Genomic DNA, 16,968 nt, shown 5'->3' with positions numbered 1-16,968 from the left:
GTATTGCTGCCCGATGGACATTACACACCAATCACACTGGCCAAGGAATTAGCAAAACACGGTTATACTCTCACCACAGGATTGCCGCACGAAATGACCCTCAAACATAATATGTCAAATTATTCAATGACTTTTGGAAAGTCTGACCCATTGGGATCTTTATTATGTGCCTCAGGCAAGACGATTACAAACACAGCCATACTTGTGAAATGGAAAGTCGCATCCTCTTACGAAGTCTATTGCGATTTAGTCCATAGTTACAACAATGGAGAAAAGTCTTCTCTTATGTCCAAGTTTCTACCCAAAGGTAATCCATTTGACTCAGAAGAATACACTCCCATTTCTTTGAGCTATGACTTGTCTAATTTGGTAGAAAGCATAAACATCACCATTAAGGTGGACGGAAAGACGGTGGATTTTAACGGACGTAAGATCAATCTCGTCCTGGAATTCATATAATGGGCCGCGTAGAGGATAAACTAAAGAGGATTTACTATGGGCCTGAAGGCTATTGGAAAGGAGCGTCGGCTATTAAGAAACTCGCGACCGCGGCCAGGGTATCAGAAGAAACGGCTAAGAACTGGTTAAAAAAACAAACCCTCTGGCAGGTTTATCTTCCCGTGCCGAAGTACATTCCCAGGCCCAGCTTTACCGTAAATACCCCTAATGAAGTTCATCAGGCGGACTTGCTTTTCTTGCCGCACGATAAGGTGAGAAAAAAGACCTATAGGTACGCTTTGACCGTAGTTGATATCGCAAGCAGATACAAGGACGCCGAACCCATAACCAGCAAGGATTCTGGGGAAGTCGCAGAAGCCCTAGGTAGGATTTATAAGCGCGTTTTGAAATGGCCTAAGCTGCTGCAAGTGGATGCGGGGACAGAGTTCATGGGCGTGGTTACTAAGACCCTGAAAGACCACAGCACTAAGATTAGGAGAGCCGAAGCTGAGTACCACAGGGGTCAGAGCATTGTCGAAAGATTCAATAAAACCTTGGCCGAGCGTCTCTTTGGGTACCAGTATTGGAAAGAGCTGGAAGATCCCTCCAAACGCAACAGGGAATGGACTCAGAGGCTCCCCCAGGTCGTCGCGGCTTTGAACAACGAGGCGGCCAGGGCTACGGGAATAAAACCCAGGGATGCCATAAAAAAGAAACACGTGGAACACAAGTCCTTCGTCAGAAGTTCGAGGGCGGTCTTCCCCCATGAAAAAAAATTAGGTAATGTCACGGTTCGATATCTCTATGAGCCGGGTGAATTAGAAGGAGGATCCAAAAGAGCTACGGATCCTAATTGGTCTTTGGAAACTTACCAGATCCGAAGCGTAATAGCTAAGAAGGGTCAGCCCATCTTGTATTATCTTCACGATGGCCCCACACGTGGGTTCGTCATGGAAGAACTGCTTATCGTGTGATGTCCGAATGCTATCGTATGCACTCCGTCATCACACATCCATCGCTTACCGTCAAATGCAGACAGCGACACCTTCTCCTGCGTGACGTTATGTATCTGATGACCATAGCTGCGCAGGCTGTTCATCTTATGCCGCTGTTCCTTGCGTGTTCGTAATACGTTGAGGTAGGACTCGTGCGTAATGTCCTTCTTAACCACGTACTTTTTTACGCCTTTAGCTTTCTTTTCTACGCCGTCTAACTTTAGCACGCTGTACATCTTTGGTTTCAGACCCACGTACTCTACTATGGGTTTTCCTAACATTTCGTCTTTCATCTTCCCAATTACCTTCTTATTCTTCGCAGAGTAAAGGAAGTGCTCCTTCGGGTAACCGCTGGTGTCGTACTCGTCTATATCGGGGAGGCAGTCTTTGTAAACGTCTTCCGTTTGCACTTCTAGAATTAGGGAGTCGGTGTCTGTGTACAGGAGGCGACAGCGGTCTCCGTACTTTGGCTTAAGCTTATCGTAGTAGAACTCATACATAAGCAGCTTCGATAGATCCAGCACCGTAAAGCCTGTGTAAACGGGCTTGTTTAGTAAGAGGTTTGCCCTTTTCATGTGAATCACGTAGAAGTTCAGCATTTCTACGTATCTAACGAAGCCTGGCTGTGACACGTATGCTTCTGCTTCCTCTTTGGTGCTGACTATTTTTACGCTTACGCGCTTGCGGATGTTCTCCATTGTCTTTCCGAACACGCTGTTGTTCATCAGTTTGAAGAGGTTTTTCTCGAAGTCATTTTTCGCTGCGGTACGCTTTTGCGTGTTAAAGTCAATGTAGGGGCGCATCCAGGGTTCCTGCGTGAATTTTAGGACTCTGTGGATCTTCTCTACGCGCATTCCGTGTCGCACGTAGAACTGCAGGTTGCGGTAATGTACCACATACTTCTTCTTATCCATCAGGTTCATAGTTAGTTTCCTGTACGGTTTGTAACCAGGGCACATTTGCTTTTGCAGCGGACTTAGCTGCTTAAATGGTATCTCTATCGCTTCTGGTGCTAAGGGGAACTCATTGTGTTCGTCGTGCAGGCGCTCTGGGTACTCCAGATCCACTTCTAAGACGTAACCTTTGTCTTCCTCCTTTCCTACCTGCATGTAGAAGTCTATCGGCTTCACTGGATCCCATTCGAAGTCTCTCACAGGTAGGTACTGTGACATTGCCCAGCCATAAAGGTTATTCGCATCCAGGTAGTAAATGTATGTGGTTGGTTTCTCTGGGTCGTGCTCTACTAAGGGGTTGTTTGCGCGGGCGTAACGTCGGCTGGGTCCGCATACGCCGCCACGAATACCGTCTTCCATAAACCGATACATGTCGTACTCCGTTAGGAGATCCAACTGCGCATTTGTCTTCTTTAACAAAGCACTCCAGCTGAGCCCAGGAGCCGTGTAGAAATTAGCGGGATCCAATCCGTAATATTCCATAGCCATCTTTCTGAAGCTTTGGAAAACATCTGCAAGCAGCACTACGTCAGACCTTAGGTAGATGTCGTGGTAGTCCCCCATGTTCTCACAGGAGTACTTTTCCCACACGTCTAACGCATGCTGGTACTCCTCATCCTTTATGCCGGACTCGTTTAGGGTGCTGTAGAAGCGATCTTTGGGTGGTAGGGACTCTTTGAATCGATCCCAGGAATCCATGTATTCATATGGGTAGACTCCTTTCCTTTCCGCGCCATATTGACTGGAAATGAGAAAGTTGGTGTTATACTTTACGAGGTTTGCCAAGGAGTCCGCCATAAACTGCTGCGAATCTAAGAACTTTAGCTTACCCACAGTTACGGACATGTAGCGCTCTTTGTTGTTGGGTATGCATTTGACGTCGGAGCCGTCTGTTCCTTGTAGTAGCAAATGGGAGTCGTAAACGCGGAGGTTGTGAAAGAACACCGGAATCTCCATATCTGGATTTACTTTGAAGTTTATATTGCATTTCCAATGAGCCGCTCCTCTGTATTTACCAGTGATGTGGCAGTGATCCCTAACCTTATCCACATAGAAATCCTCAACAAATGCTTTGTGGCAGTGAATGCAGTGCGTGGAGGGCTTTCCCGGCTTCTCACCTTTCTTAGCATACTTCCCGCATTTAAAATGAGCTTCTCCTAGATACTTTCCATCTTCATCCCACGCTTTCTTGGCTCGTCTTCTAAACTGAAGAAGCGTATGTTGACAAATGTGGCATTTTTTTGCCTTGTTAAAAGCCTCCTGGTTCTCTTTGGTAAATTCCATCTTCTTTGGACGTCTTAATTGTTCTCTAATCTCCCCCTCCTCTTCTCGCAATGCTTCTAGAAACTCATTAGCTGCGTTCTTACCTCGGTAAATCACAGGAGGGTTTGCTTTACCGTCTGATCTGACTACTATGTAACCAAAGGAGCAGATCTCGTGTAATCCTACCTTATTCGTGGCACCACGTTTCTGCTCTTCCTTAGTTATCAACGCTTCGAAGTCTGCATATATCACGTAAGGCACTTGCATCTGCTTTTGATGGTCTGCGTATGAAAGCTCTTTGTTGGTGGGTATCTGGATCCGTTGCGCCACTTCTTCGACTCCGCGGCAGATCTCATCGTGTTTCTTTAGGGCATTTAAGGATGTAAATGACAGCAAGCAGCAGTCACAGAAGTACTTTTTGCCTTTGTGCTTAGTATGTCTGTAGAATAGTCTGCTAATGTGTTTAACCCATGAGTAGTGTCCGCCGTGGTAGAATAAATGTACGCGCTCTCCTTTACTTTTTGACAGAACTAACGGTACTATCGTCTGCTCTCTGACTCCGTAAACGTTAATTGCTAGATCGTTTATTTCCTCAAATATGGGGATGTCTATCAACTGCATGGGAAATTCCACACCATCCCACTCTAAATCATCTGTGGGATACTTACTTGTCCTACAGGGATCCTTCTCTGCTGGATACAGTGCAGACCTGATTGCCGACATAAAGCATCGATTGTCTTCATTCTTCACGTTTACAATAGCCTTCTTCCTTTCTACCCACGTTGGTAGCGGTACGTAACTCCCCCCTCGTATGGGTACGTACCTGGCTATACTTATCTCTATTCCTTCAACCTCCTCTACTGTCCAACCCGATCCTTCTTTCGTGTAGTTAGACAGCGACTCCATTATTGCTTCTAAGGCTTCACTGAGTGACCTATCCAGATTCGTGGATTCTAATATCACTAACGACTTTGATCGCAACATTGCTGTCGTCATTACCTCGTCTTTTGACAAACTTACTTCTACCATTATGCTCGCTTTCAGGGCTCCTAATTCTTCTATACCTTTTCGGAGAGTCCTTTTAACCTTCCTTTCTGACTGACGCCAAAACTGTCTAACGTCAATCTCACCGTTACCGGGTATTGACACCGTGCTGAAGTTGCTTTGGGATTCCATCTATATAATAGGAAATATTTTATACCTAATACCAAGCACTTTTTAGGTCGTCGTAGTCGTACTCACAGTCCTGACAATGCCAAAACAATTTAACCTTAGTCTCAAACTTCTTACCACATCCACAATCATAACTGCTCATACACTTCGTCTTCATTTTCAAATGCTTTTTCAAATCCGCTTCTTTCTTAAAAGTTCTCTTACATTCTTCGCACTCCATATATAGACTAACATATTTAAGTGCGCTGTTGCCCTCAACCACACTTGGAGTGGGGGTCGTCCGTAGGTGGATTTTTGACGCGGGTCTTACCCCGTGTTGAGATTGCGCTGGAACCCCCATTCCCTATACTACTCTAGGTTTTAGTTATCTCTTTCTATTGGTAATAAGGCGTGAGGTAGTGAAGGGATCGCAAGAGAAATAGGCATTCTCCCCTTGTTAATGTTACTTCATGTTTTTGCGCAGCTTATGGCATCTATAACATCATTGCAAGTGTACAAAGCTGTAAAGAAAAACAAAACAAGGTGATCGAAGCTTTAAAGGAATACAGAAAGGTCGACAAAGCACTTGATGAATCAATTACCCAAGCTAAAGAAGCAAAGCAGTTGATTCAAGAGGTAAGTCAAATGTAACAGCGTAGCCACTGCAGCACGCTATTTTTCTGTTTAAAAAGGATAAACGACGCTATTTTATTCTAGAGAAATAAGGCATTTCTTTAAAGAAGTTCCGCAAGTCACTGGGTCAACAGAGAGCATTCAAACTCTAACCAGATGTATTTAGAAACAAATGCAACTCGCTTCTTATATGACCTGCATGGGGTTATATTATAACACTATGGCTTTTTTTCGCCTGTTATGAGACCTGTTTTGATACGTAAGGACACATAGATTACTGTACGCAAATAGACCGAATTGGAATATGGCGACCAATTAGAAAAGCTAATATTCTGCACTGACTAGCGACCGTGGAAACATAAAAGCGTTTTCACATGTATGAGAGAATAGTCAGTAGCCAGTCAGTCCAGAACAACACGCTTTCGCGTTCAGACATGATATCGAATGTAAAATTACTGATAAATGAATAAATAGTTCCTCAAATTGGTCGCCATATTTCGATTCAGGGTATGAGAACAGTAATTGTATTCATACGGCTTTTTCCATTCATGCCATGCACTTTTTAGATTGTTCCTTTCCACTTCTGACCTTCCTATTTTAGAGAGTTATGATATTTGATTGCAATCCTACCTAACCTTTGCAATAGAATTTTCATTGACCTATTATTACCATTTGCCTTAGGCATGGGAGAACATGAGAAAAGATCTCACAAGCCCTGAGTTCATGGATGATCTGAAGGAAGTCCAGAACGTTATTCTCAGTCTGTCCACTCAAAGTCAAGACCTCAAAATCGCGGCGGACAAAGTTCAAAAATACATCGAAAAAGCTAAAGTCGTGGATGGACAGAAGAGGCTGTATGAAATCATCAGGGAACTCTCTGAAGGTACTAAAAAATCTGTTTGCTGAAAGCTGTTATGAGTACGGCAGATTGCCGCTATATGGACCAGGGAAATGTTCGAAATAACATTAAGGTAAACGAAAAGAATAACTAGAAGTTTCTTGAGTAGAGTTAGTCATTAAACTGATGATGGACGATGGATATCGTCCGAAACATCTACTCAAGAAACTTCTAGTTAATCATTCTTTTCGTTTATAAACTTTTAGCCCAAAGAAACATATTAACATTAAGATAGCACATAATAACCAGCCACACCCCAATCTCATTGTGTAATGCGGTTGTTATCCTCAATGATGTCCCGGTACAGGTATTTATTTCAAAAATATAGACCTGTCCCGGGACATTCATATCAAATCAATATGAAATCCAAATCCATTGCTCCTAATTCACGGATCGGGGTTGGTTATTAAATCCGATCAAACACACGGGCAAGGGCATTCTTGAAAATAAAGGAGGAAAACCCCCTTCAAAAACAAAAAAAAAAAAAACCAAAAAAAAACAAAAGAAAAACCCTCGAGGCACAGGAGAAAAAACAACAAATAACTTTTCTCACATACAACGCCGAGTCAGGAATTTGAACCCGCGTCGCATTGATGAAGTGAATGCTCTCGCCGCTACGCCACCCATGCCTGCTTTTGTTGTATACTCTTATGCTGAGCTGTTAATATCAATCGACGTCAATACTCTAACAAAGCTTTATTTGCACCCTGGATGTCCAGAAATGCCTTGCGACCCACGATGACTGCGATATCGTCAAAGTAGTTAATTGGTTGATATTTTTAAAGCAAGTTTTCTTACTCGACTTCTCTATACTCCAGGGCTCGGCTCCATCCCATTCACCCTCGACTGCTACACCGAGAAAGTGCAGATGGCTGAGTATGTCCTGCGTGAATGCAAACGAGGAACCGATTCCTTTGAAGCTTTATACAGCCAAGCAATTGAACAGTTTGATACGAAAGCCAAAAGCTGTGAAGATAAGGTAAGACTACATGAGCGAAGACTCGGGCTTTCTATACAATTTTAATGTGTGTTGTAGGTCTTCGCTATCATCGGTTTAGTAAGAACGCATACAATGCGCATGCACTTAGACACCGATTGCTTCGTGGAAGATAACGGGCTCAATCACAAGTTTTTCAAGATCAGAACGGATTCATATCGGGGAAAGGCAGTACCGCGTAAGAGCGCATGTCACCGACATGTATTTTTGGAGCTCGATGATGCATTGCGGTCTTGCATGAGTGCTAAAAGATGCAATCTTAAGGATCTCTTTAACTTGGTTGCAACGCTTTCCCATTTTAGAACACGTGTAATTCCCCATAGTATCATTTCTTTGTTTAACGATTGCGCAAGAGAAGACACATGAATAAGGATGCGTGCAGCTCAAACAAAGAATCGTATTCTCAATGCAATAGAATGACACATGGCCTGAAATGGGAAACTTATAGACCAAGATGAAAAGGTATTTAGACCCCTTGCGTGTGTCATCAAAGCAGCTAAATTTGGAGGACAAAACAAATTAATTTCAATCTCTTGAGAATCAAAAACCTATTGTTATACAACGTGCTGCAAGGGCCTCTGGTAGGCAATAGAGTTGGTATAAGAGAGCATTTAATTACTCACAGATTTCATCAGTAAGGACAACTGCTTTAATTATACAGACATGTCTCGGGAGTTCGTTTCCCATCTTCATTGTATACCAGTGGTGATCAAATTTTCTAAGCTTGAATATTGAGCATCTCTGCTTAAATATTGTCCATAAATGAATAAGTATTACATCATTTCCGGTAACGCGGTAACTTCTTTGGGCATGAGTCTACGGCACACTGCCTCCTTTTACCGCCATTTCTGCTAGCTGGTGGTTCTTCACACCAGACTTCCCATGCTACTCCAGTTCAAAAAGAAATTACCTTGTGATAGCGGTATTGACTTCACCTTTACTGTGTATATGTTTCGAAAACTTGCACTCGTGGCCCAAAATATTGAAACCTGTTTACAGTCACCTATCCCGTTCACAGCGAACATAACTTTCCCAATTCAATTAATCAATGTTATCATAGTTAATGGAGCGGAATGGTTTGGAAACTCCATAGAACAAAGCTATTGTTTTGTGTTTGACGTTGAACCGTACCATCACGTGATACTGACCTTGCACAATGAACCAAAGCAAGTATGGCTGAAAATACTGATTTCCTTATTATTTCTATGTATGAACACTTTGAAAGTGAAAACTTTCATTCGATGACCATAAACCATGCGAATTAATATTTCTGCGCAGATACAGTAAAGTTACTAGATGATAAATAAGAAAGCATGAAAAAAGGCAATTTCCTTTCCAATAAACAATTAATATTAATCATATAGGATTAACTAACAAATAATAAGTATTTTAGAGCCTTTTTTTAGGTTTAAAAACTCCTATATTCCCGAATACTATGAAGAAACGGAGCAACGTTTCCTTCTCTGTGCTGAGTCAACGTCATATAACAATGGGTAAAGTCGAACAAAAACATAGAACAATAGGTTTCCCAACCATTCCGCTCCAATAGCTATGATGTTATACATTATTTGTTCAAGGCGACTCAGAGTTCCTAAATATCATTTCTAGATTGGATATGCTCACATTGAAGAACCAGCTATCAAAATCGGGTTGGCAGAACTAACGCAGAAAGAAAACTTCCAAGAAGATTGTATACTGAACTCGCCTTTGCGAAAATCACTGGCCTGCAAATACAAGAGCGAAAAGTACAGCGATAAAGAAATTGCTGAGAAGTAAGAAGATAATTATTATAAAGATAATAATAATAATTAATAATATCAATGATTATTATATAGTTAGGTAATTTCGCGCACTTTTATTGGCCAATTTGCGGTCTATAACTTACAGTACGGACCACGATCCCAATTTTTGTGTTCCCCTTGCCATATAATCTGTACACGTCTTATTTACTTCGCTTGCTCTGTCCGTACGTAAGTTATGGAACCTCTTTCCATACCTACGAATCCTCGTGCCCCATCATGAGCACTCTTTGATGCTATTTCTAGAATCTTTGATGCTATTTTTAGAATCATTAATTTGAACGTTTGATTTTCTGCACCCGCGTACTAAGCGTGCTCTACACTGTTAGCTTATGTTTTCTTTTGTTTTTCAATAAAACGTAAGCAAACAGCGCAGAAAAACAAACGATGACAAATGGTTCTAAAAATAGCATCAAACGGTGCTTATGATGGTTACAAGCATGAATACCAGAGTTTTCTAGTCTTATCTAATTTTCTCTTGATCACACTCATTAACGTATGGGAAGTATAAACTTTGATATCTCCAAGTTGCATCACTCAAATCATATGAATATATTTTACCATTCAACTATTCACTTCATGTAAAAAAATACTGAAAATATTGAAATATCGATTCCGTCAATCAAATAAATTGGTCGGTACCTTTATATTCTCCGATTGGCGGCAGTGTATTGCCCTGTATTTCCCCGTTGCGACTGTTGTTTCGATCAGCTCGTAGCAATGAAAAGAGTGGTAAAGTGCCTATAACACAGGCCATGACTCAATATTTTCAGTATTGATTCTACATGAAGTGAAAACCGTTCAAATTAATGATTCTTAAAATAGCATCAAATATTCTAAAAATAGCAGTGACAAGAGTGATAAACTAACACCGTACATGTCTGTATTATGTAGGATTGAAGGCGTTTCAGAAGAACAGGTCGAGTTTCTAACCAAGGACTGCCCGAAGTCTTCTCTTTCCCCAGCAGAAAAGACACGCGTGTGTAACTTAAGAAAAGCGGATAAGACATTATTTACAGATGAGAAGATCGCTTCGACACTGGGCCTCAATGTAGACGACGTTAAGTCAGTTAAATGTTAAGAGGTGCATCTTAAAAATCACAGGAAGCCCAAAATTGATCAAACAGTTTGAAACTGGAAGCCCGAGTTTGGAAAAGAAAATGATAGACCTCAGGAAGTACATTGTAATGATTTAGTTCGTATTTTAGTCTGTAGTCTGTTGACATGAGTTGTTTTGTGAAGGCGATTGTAGTTGTATAAATAAATCAGACCGTACGGCATTATGAAAACATGTGGGTATGACCTTTTACATACCCTACCCCAGACTAAAACTAAGAATTGTACACCCTATCCCAGACTAAATGAAGGAAAAGACGGTTATTCAATAGATTGCAATCAATATTTACTAACGTTTTTATTGTTTTTGTGCCGGCAGAAAGCGTAGACTATTCGCCAGACAAAAACGACCTAACCGTTAACCCTATCCCAGACAAAAATGATATCCTATCCAAGACCAAATGTCAAAAAAGGATACCCTACCTTAAGCCCAAAAGCCGAAAAACCATACTCTATAGGGCGACACATGCCCGTATAGCAAATATAGGGGAGTAAAACTAAAAAAACTGCTCTATATTGAAGTTTATTCTGCTAAACAAAGAAATACCACTCAAGAGAATGCGATACGAGGCCAGGAAGCTAACACTCTTTTCATTTTCAATGCTCAGTGAGTGCGATCACTATGGTCAGCAGCAGCATCAGGTAGAGGACGGGTTTTGCCGCAACAGGAACCGATGCTGAGATATGCGAGACATCCCAGGTGACCACGTGGTCTTTGGTAATGTCTAATTGCAATCCATTGATCTTCAAAGCCTAAAGTTATTAATGAAGTTGATTTTAGTTGGCATTTGGTATATGACTTGACAACACGATACATGCTTCCGTTAAAAAATGAATTGGAAAATGAATTTAAAAAATGAATAAATTTAAAATAAGAAAGTCAAAAATTATATATAAAAAAAACAACAAACAAACAAACAAAAAAAAAAACAACAAGCAAACAAACAAACAAACAAAAAAAACAAAAAAAAAACAAAACAAAACAAAACAAAACAAAACAAAACAAAACAAACAAAAAAATCAAAAAACATTTGGCAGGGCTGACCCGACTTCTTAAGAGAGAAAATTACGAAGGAATTAATTGCCAATTATTTTAACAAAGGCAACCAAGATGGCGGCTATGATATCATGTGCAAACAAAGAATTTACCTGAGTCTTTTCGGTGATGGTACTATTTTTAGTGACGTCATTTCCGTTAGCTTTCACCCACGAGATCTTATTGGTTTTTAGTCCATAAACGTAGACAGAACCCCATACAATATCCTTGGCACCGTCGTAGCTGTTTTTCACAACGGAGAATTTGACTGACGTCTGAGAAAACGTTTAATCGGTTAGAATTGTTCGTTTCAAATTTACCTGTTAATATGCTGTATCGCTACCCAACAAAACGAATGAAAGTCACAGGTTTTGACAGTATTGATATTTTTCGGTCGACTTTGGGAAATGAATTTACAAACATATCAGTCGTTCATGCTTCATAAGAGTGTATACGTAACCTCTCTTTTATGAGATTTTTGTTTTGTTATAATTACAATAAATTTTGATATGTTTTTCTTTTTATTATTGTTTTTTCCTCGTCAATTTTAATGTTAATCATGTTTGTACTGTATGTAAATCGTATGGAGAGGGAATATCAATTGGGACGAAAGTTCTGTTTTCTTCGCCAGTCACAAAATTTGTATGCCTCAAGTTTCATAAAATGTATATGTTTATATTGTGACAAATAAACTATTCTAAATCAATAAAAATGAATGAATGACCAGAATGTTGAAAGAGAAAGAACTCAGAACTCCTTTAACCTCTCGTCATTCGATCATTCATTTTCATTATCATATGAATGTCTCAGAGTACACACGTATGAATGCTCTCATAAGCGGTCACGATTGTACTGTCTCACCTTGTCGGCCGTGAAGTTCACAAGCAAATACTGTCCATTCTCAAATGTATCTGGAAAGCAACGACAATGAATATTGAACAAACTGTTCAGCAGCAAGTTTATGGAATCATCGGGCTGGGATCGGGCTGGGATCGGGCTGGGATCGGGCTGGGATCGGGCTGGGATCGGGCTGGGTCTGGGCTGACTCAAACGTCGAACTTATTTATCTCGATCTTAACACAAAGAAAACCAAACAAATCATGTTCAATGTTTATGTAGTAAGCGGTTACACCATCATAATGCCATTCCATAATCAAATCATGAGCTGCAGCATTGTACTGCAGCAGCCATATCATGATTTATGCATCATAGATCGGCTCATGTGAGGTTCGACGTTTGACCCCAAGTCGATCTACAGTCGTTCTTCCAGACTGACCTAGTCGTGAAGATCGACAAGGCGGATAACAAGGCAGTCTTCTTTGATGTCATTAGGTTCGACCCATATGAAGTTCGACGTTTGACCTGAGCCTTAGTCGGTCCAAATTCAATTAAAATTAAAATTGGGTCAATGGTCGGACTTCACATGAACTTATGTTGAACGATTAAGTTCGGCTCATGTGAAGTTCGACGTTTGACCTGAGCCTAAGGCTGAGGAGAGAGAACTCAAAATAAGCCTGAAGCGAGATGACGTTTTACCCCCGTCTCTAGACCATAATAGTTTTAAAAATTCTTTCTTATTAAAATTTTTGATTCCTTAGAGAATACAGGAACAATAGTCATAATTAAAGAACAAAAGCAGTGTGAAAAGGATTATGGTCTAGAGACGGGGGTAAAACGTCATCTCGCTTCAGGCTTATTGGAGTATCACCAATCCTTCTCAAACTCATTAATATTCATTAGGTCAATGACCAATGGTGACTTTGCATTGTAGTCACGTGCACGCACCTTGATACTTGATAAAAAACGGATCAAGACACTGATCAAAACACTGATCACTTTTTTAGTCTCAGTAGATTCAAGAACAAATGAATTATGATAAGACTGAGAAGTAAGTTTGAAAACTCGTGCTTCGTGTTTGATCAGGGCATCCAAACACCGAGAAACAATAATAGCACTGGGATTAACGGCCTCCTGCTTTCATCTGTTTCTCGGTGTTTGGATGTCAGTCCTGACCAAACACTCGCACTCGTTTTTGATCTATAACCTAAAATATGAAATATGTAACCGAAACGCCTGTTTAAAAATTGTAAATTTCGCAACTAGTCAGAGGCAATATAAAGCATAATAATGAAATGTGTTATGTTTACCGATACTCTCGCCGTCATCCCAGAACATCTGTCCTTTGGCTTTGTAATCATCACTCATGGCGACCACGATACCCATCTTGTTCTTACGGCTTCAAAGAGACGAATAAGAAATTATCTTAAAATCAAATGAGAGCCAAAAAATACGCACAATTTAGGTTTCAGATACTTGACATTTGGTATTTGAAATTTGAAATATGTCGAAAGTAGATCTGATATGATCAAGTCGTTTTTCTAAGGTTCTATTCGCACTAGGCAGATAACATATTTTTGGCCTTTTTAACACCCCACTAATTAAGGTTTGCCCTAAGGGACGGACCATTAGAGTATTGGGGGGGGGGGGGGGGATTGGGTGGCATACGTAAATTTTAGTTTGACCTGTGTCCCAAAGCTGGCCAATGCACAAACAATGCACATTTTATGCATCATGGCTTTGGCATGTTGTTAATCTAGGTCGACTGACTTTGCTCTACTGCGCATTTTTACATGTCTATATGCAAATATAATACACATTTTGGAGTACCCAAAGTTCTTTTCGGTCTTAAATACGATGATATGACCTTCTCGAACCCGACTACGTTTTTTCAATTAGGCGTAGATAGCATTTTGTGTTTAGACATAAGACAAGGACTGGGCTTCATCTCCTTGCCGGGTTCTTCCCCTCTCCCAACGTCCATGCTACTTCAAGTTATTCCCTTGCTTACCTAAGCATTGTATTCCTGGCTGGTTCCTGGGTGGGTACCACGTGACCACCTCTGACATGTACGTGAATGTAGTCCAAGGGAGCTTCCAAGGTTAAAAAGTTTTTGCGGCCTGCGCCAGGGCGTTCCTTACCCTAATATAAAATTGTAAATCGATCAGTTAAACGACCCTGTGATCAGATAAGGAAGGTATCTCTTTATCCTGGACGTAATGATTTGCCCTTTTCAAACAGCGTGTCATTCCCTTGACTATCATTTCTTTGATTGGATGCAAATGATAAAAAAAGAATCCTATTCTCAAAGAAATAACACGTGGTCTGAAATGGGTAAATCAAACGCCCAAGCTAAAGGAGTCTAGTTATAGAGATATAGACTCTTTTATATGTGAAAAAAAAAAAAAAAAAAAATCATTGCTTTGTCCTCCAGAACAAATCCTTTCGAGAGTCAGTGCAAGGGATCTATAAGAAAAAATAGTCTGCGCATGCATTCTATTCACAGTTTTTTTGTGAGGTTTTTACATGCCTTATTAGGTAAAACCAGCCAGCTTTGCATCCAAATACTGGTATGTCAGTTTAACGTAAAAAAAGGCTATGCAGTGCTGTTTTTCAATCATCCCCAAGGAAGTGAAATAACAAAAGACACGGCGTCCATGTTGGATGAAATAACAAAAGAATCGAATTCATTGACAATCCTTTTGTTAAATTCAACTTGGCGACTATGACGTCATATGCAAACGAAGAATAGAAGTATCACCTTCACCTATCTTTCTCGGGCCTTTTGGCACATAAGGCATTAGCATAGCTGGCTTTCACTCAGCTTTCACTCAGCTGATAAAAGTTTTTGAATCTCATTGTCTGCTCCCAATGGTTGTCAAACACTGACCACCATGTGCTGTCAGCCAGAAAGAATTCTATTGAAAACTTGCGATTCAGCTGATGAACATTCCACACTAGACGAAATTACGTCACTAGTGCAACCCAGCAATAGGAGTATGCGAATACATTAAACGTGGTCACGCTTTTACGCGTTGGGCTGTAAAACTAAACAATGCACAAAGATAGAATGAAACAATGGAGGTTGTCACATAGAAGTAAACCTAATAAAACGGTATCGTAACGTGTGCTGAGATGCACGTGTGTGGCTTACCGTGTCGTACTGGAACCAACGATCGTCTGGTACATAAGCTCTTACACTTCGTCCACCCTTGAACATCAATAAATAAGTAAGGTTTAAAAAGTTTAAAACTGAAACTGAAACTAACTAAAGGCGCGATTACACGGAGCAGATCTATCTGCAACGGTGTTGCATGACAAGGTGCAGGATTTGTTTCAAAAAGTAGAATTCGTTTTTAATTTTGGCAACGATTGCGTCTCCGTTGTACCGTGTAAACACTCCAGCAACTTGTGTCACGACGCTGTTGCAAGACAAGTATATGGCTATTGAAAGAGTTACATTTAATTCTCGTCCTTTTGTCTGGCTATCCCTTTTCATAGCGTATGCCGGATCTGCGAAGGCTTGGTTGAAAACTCCCTACCCTCGTTCGGTCCCCCTCGCCCCCCCCCCCCCCCCCCCCCTCCTTTCATCTTCTCATACATCGTTCATTACGTGAATTGCTTCTTTCACCTAATCTTTCTATCTCTCTCACGTCCCCTCTTCATATCTCTGTATACTTTAGAGTCCATCAAAACTTTTCGGATTCCTAAATTCAATTTAGCTAAGCCGAATCTAAAGAGATGGGAAAGGCTGAGAACGACAAAATGGAAAGAGAACTGCTCCCTCCTCTCTCGATCTATCCTATATTTCACCTCGAGTTTTTGTTTTCAGCCTGGTTGGCTAGTATTGTCTTATTTGAGTCAAAACTCACCTTCTCTAAGACAGGTGATACCAATAAGGCGGGTCCCCACAGGAACTCTTTATCAATATCCCACGTGTTCTTGTCAGAGGTAAACCTAGGCGGGAAATAACACAGGATGACTTGAATTGTTGTAAAGCCAATAAAAAGGCGCGTGTGTAGTATACAGTTATTTCAAAAAAGGTTTTTGGAGATTTATTTGCATATGGCATGTTGCATTCCACATGTCGCATACATCATGCTGCATGTCTCATGTTGCATGATGCGTGTCTAAGGTTGCATGTCACATATACAAGTTCATGCTTCATGTTGGATGTTGCGTGTCTCATGCTGCATGTCACATAGGCATGTTCCATGCTTCATGTTGCATGTCTCATGTTGCATGTCTCATGTCCCATATTGCATGTTGCGTGTCTCAGGTTGCATGTCACATATGCACGGTGCATGCATGTTACTTACTAAGTTTGAAACGTTCATATTCATATGTAAATACTGTCGTCAGAGGAAGAAACTATGATTACTAGATCGTAAGTAGGCTATTACGATTGCGATTCCGATGCTAATGTGAAAAAATCTTTAAATGTCCGCGAAAATGAATCAAGAGGATTACTTACTCGCTCATAAGAGATCTTACAACTGTAGCACCAGTCCTCCTTGACTCGTAGAACAAGGTGTACAAATACGGGAGAAGGGAATAGCGCATCCTCAACACTTTACGAGATGCTTTTGCAAGATTGGGACCAAACGCAGTTGGATCTTGAGCCTAAAAAAATACACATGATGTACATTACATTTTGTTCTGTTATCTCTTCCCTTCCCTTCCTCACTTCCAGGAAAGGAAGGAGGAAGGAAGGAAAGGACGGGGAAGCGCGGAAGGGCGAGGGAGAGGAGCGAAGGAGGGGATGGAGGGAGAGGAGAGGAGAGGAGAGGGAGAGCGTAGGAGAGAGGTAGAGGTCTAGGAAGGAGACTTCGGCGTGAGATGCTCAGGCTC

At 41.0% G+C, this 16,968-nt stretch overlaps 2 protein-coding genes across 3 annotated transcripts in view; one reads left to right on the top strand and one right to left on the bottom strand.

Annotated features, from left to right (window-relative positions):
- LOC116307656 (uncharacterized) overlaps window positions 1-10,419 on the top strand; it is a 39,716-nt gene extending 29,297 nt beyond the window's left edge. For both annotated transcript variants that reach the window (XM_089027311.1, XM_089027309.1), the window contains 5 exons: window positions 5,286-5,437; window positions 6,116-6,317; window positions 7,151-7,311; window positions 8,938-9,101; window positions 10,023-10,419. In XM_089027311.1, the coding sequence (XP_088883437.1) occupies window positions 5,286-5,437; window positions 6,116-6,317; window positions 7,151-7,311; window positions 8,938-9,101; window positions 10,023-10,209 (866 nt within the window). In that variant the 3' untranslated portion in view covers window positions 10,210-10,419. The remainder of the gene's footprint in view (window positions 1-5,285; window positions 5,438-6,115; window positions 6,318-7,150; window positions 7,312-8,937; window positions 9,102-10,022) is intronic.
- Window positions 10,420-10,505: 86 nt separating this feature from the next.
- Window positions 10,506-16,968, bottom strand: part of LOC116290000 (sucrase-isomaltase, intestinal) — a 34,081-nt gene continuing 27,618 nt past the window's right edge. The window contains exons 17-24 of the mRNA XM_089027308.1: window positions 16,592-16,740; window positions 15,990-16,074; window positions 15,272-15,328; window positions 14,129-14,259; window positions 13,428-13,516; window positions 12,142-12,191; window positions 11,394-11,555; window positions 10,506-10,997 (exon numbers count right to left, since the gene is read on the bottom strand). Of these exons, the coding sequence (XP_088883434.1) occupies window positions 10,842-10,997; window positions 11,394-11,555; window positions 12,142-12,191; window positions 13,428-13,516; window positions 14,129-14,259; window positions 15,272-15,328; window positions 15,990-16,074; window positions 16,592-16,740 (879 nt within the window). The 3' untranslated portion in view covers window positions 10,506-10,841. The remainder of the gene's footprint in view (window positions 10,998-11,393; window positions 11,556-12,141; window positions 12,192-13,427; window positions 13,517-14,128; window positions 14,260-15,271; window positions 15,329-15,989; window positions 16,075-16,591; window positions 16,741-16,968) is intronic.

The sequence above is a fragment of the Actinia tenebrosa genome, unplaced genomic scaffold (genome assembly GCF_029948245.1).
Source record: "Actinia tenebrosa isolate PJP-AT-01 unplaced genomic scaffold, QUT_ActTen_1.0 PGA_scaffold11__36_contigs__length_13525064, whole genome shotgun sequence".
Classification (NCBI taxonomy): Eukaryota; Metazoa; Cnidaria; class Anthozoa; order Actiniaria; family Actiniidae; genus Actinia; species Actinia tenebrosa.
Note: the sequence above shows the minus strand (reverse complement) of the source record. Positions and strands in the feature narration are given on the sequence as shown.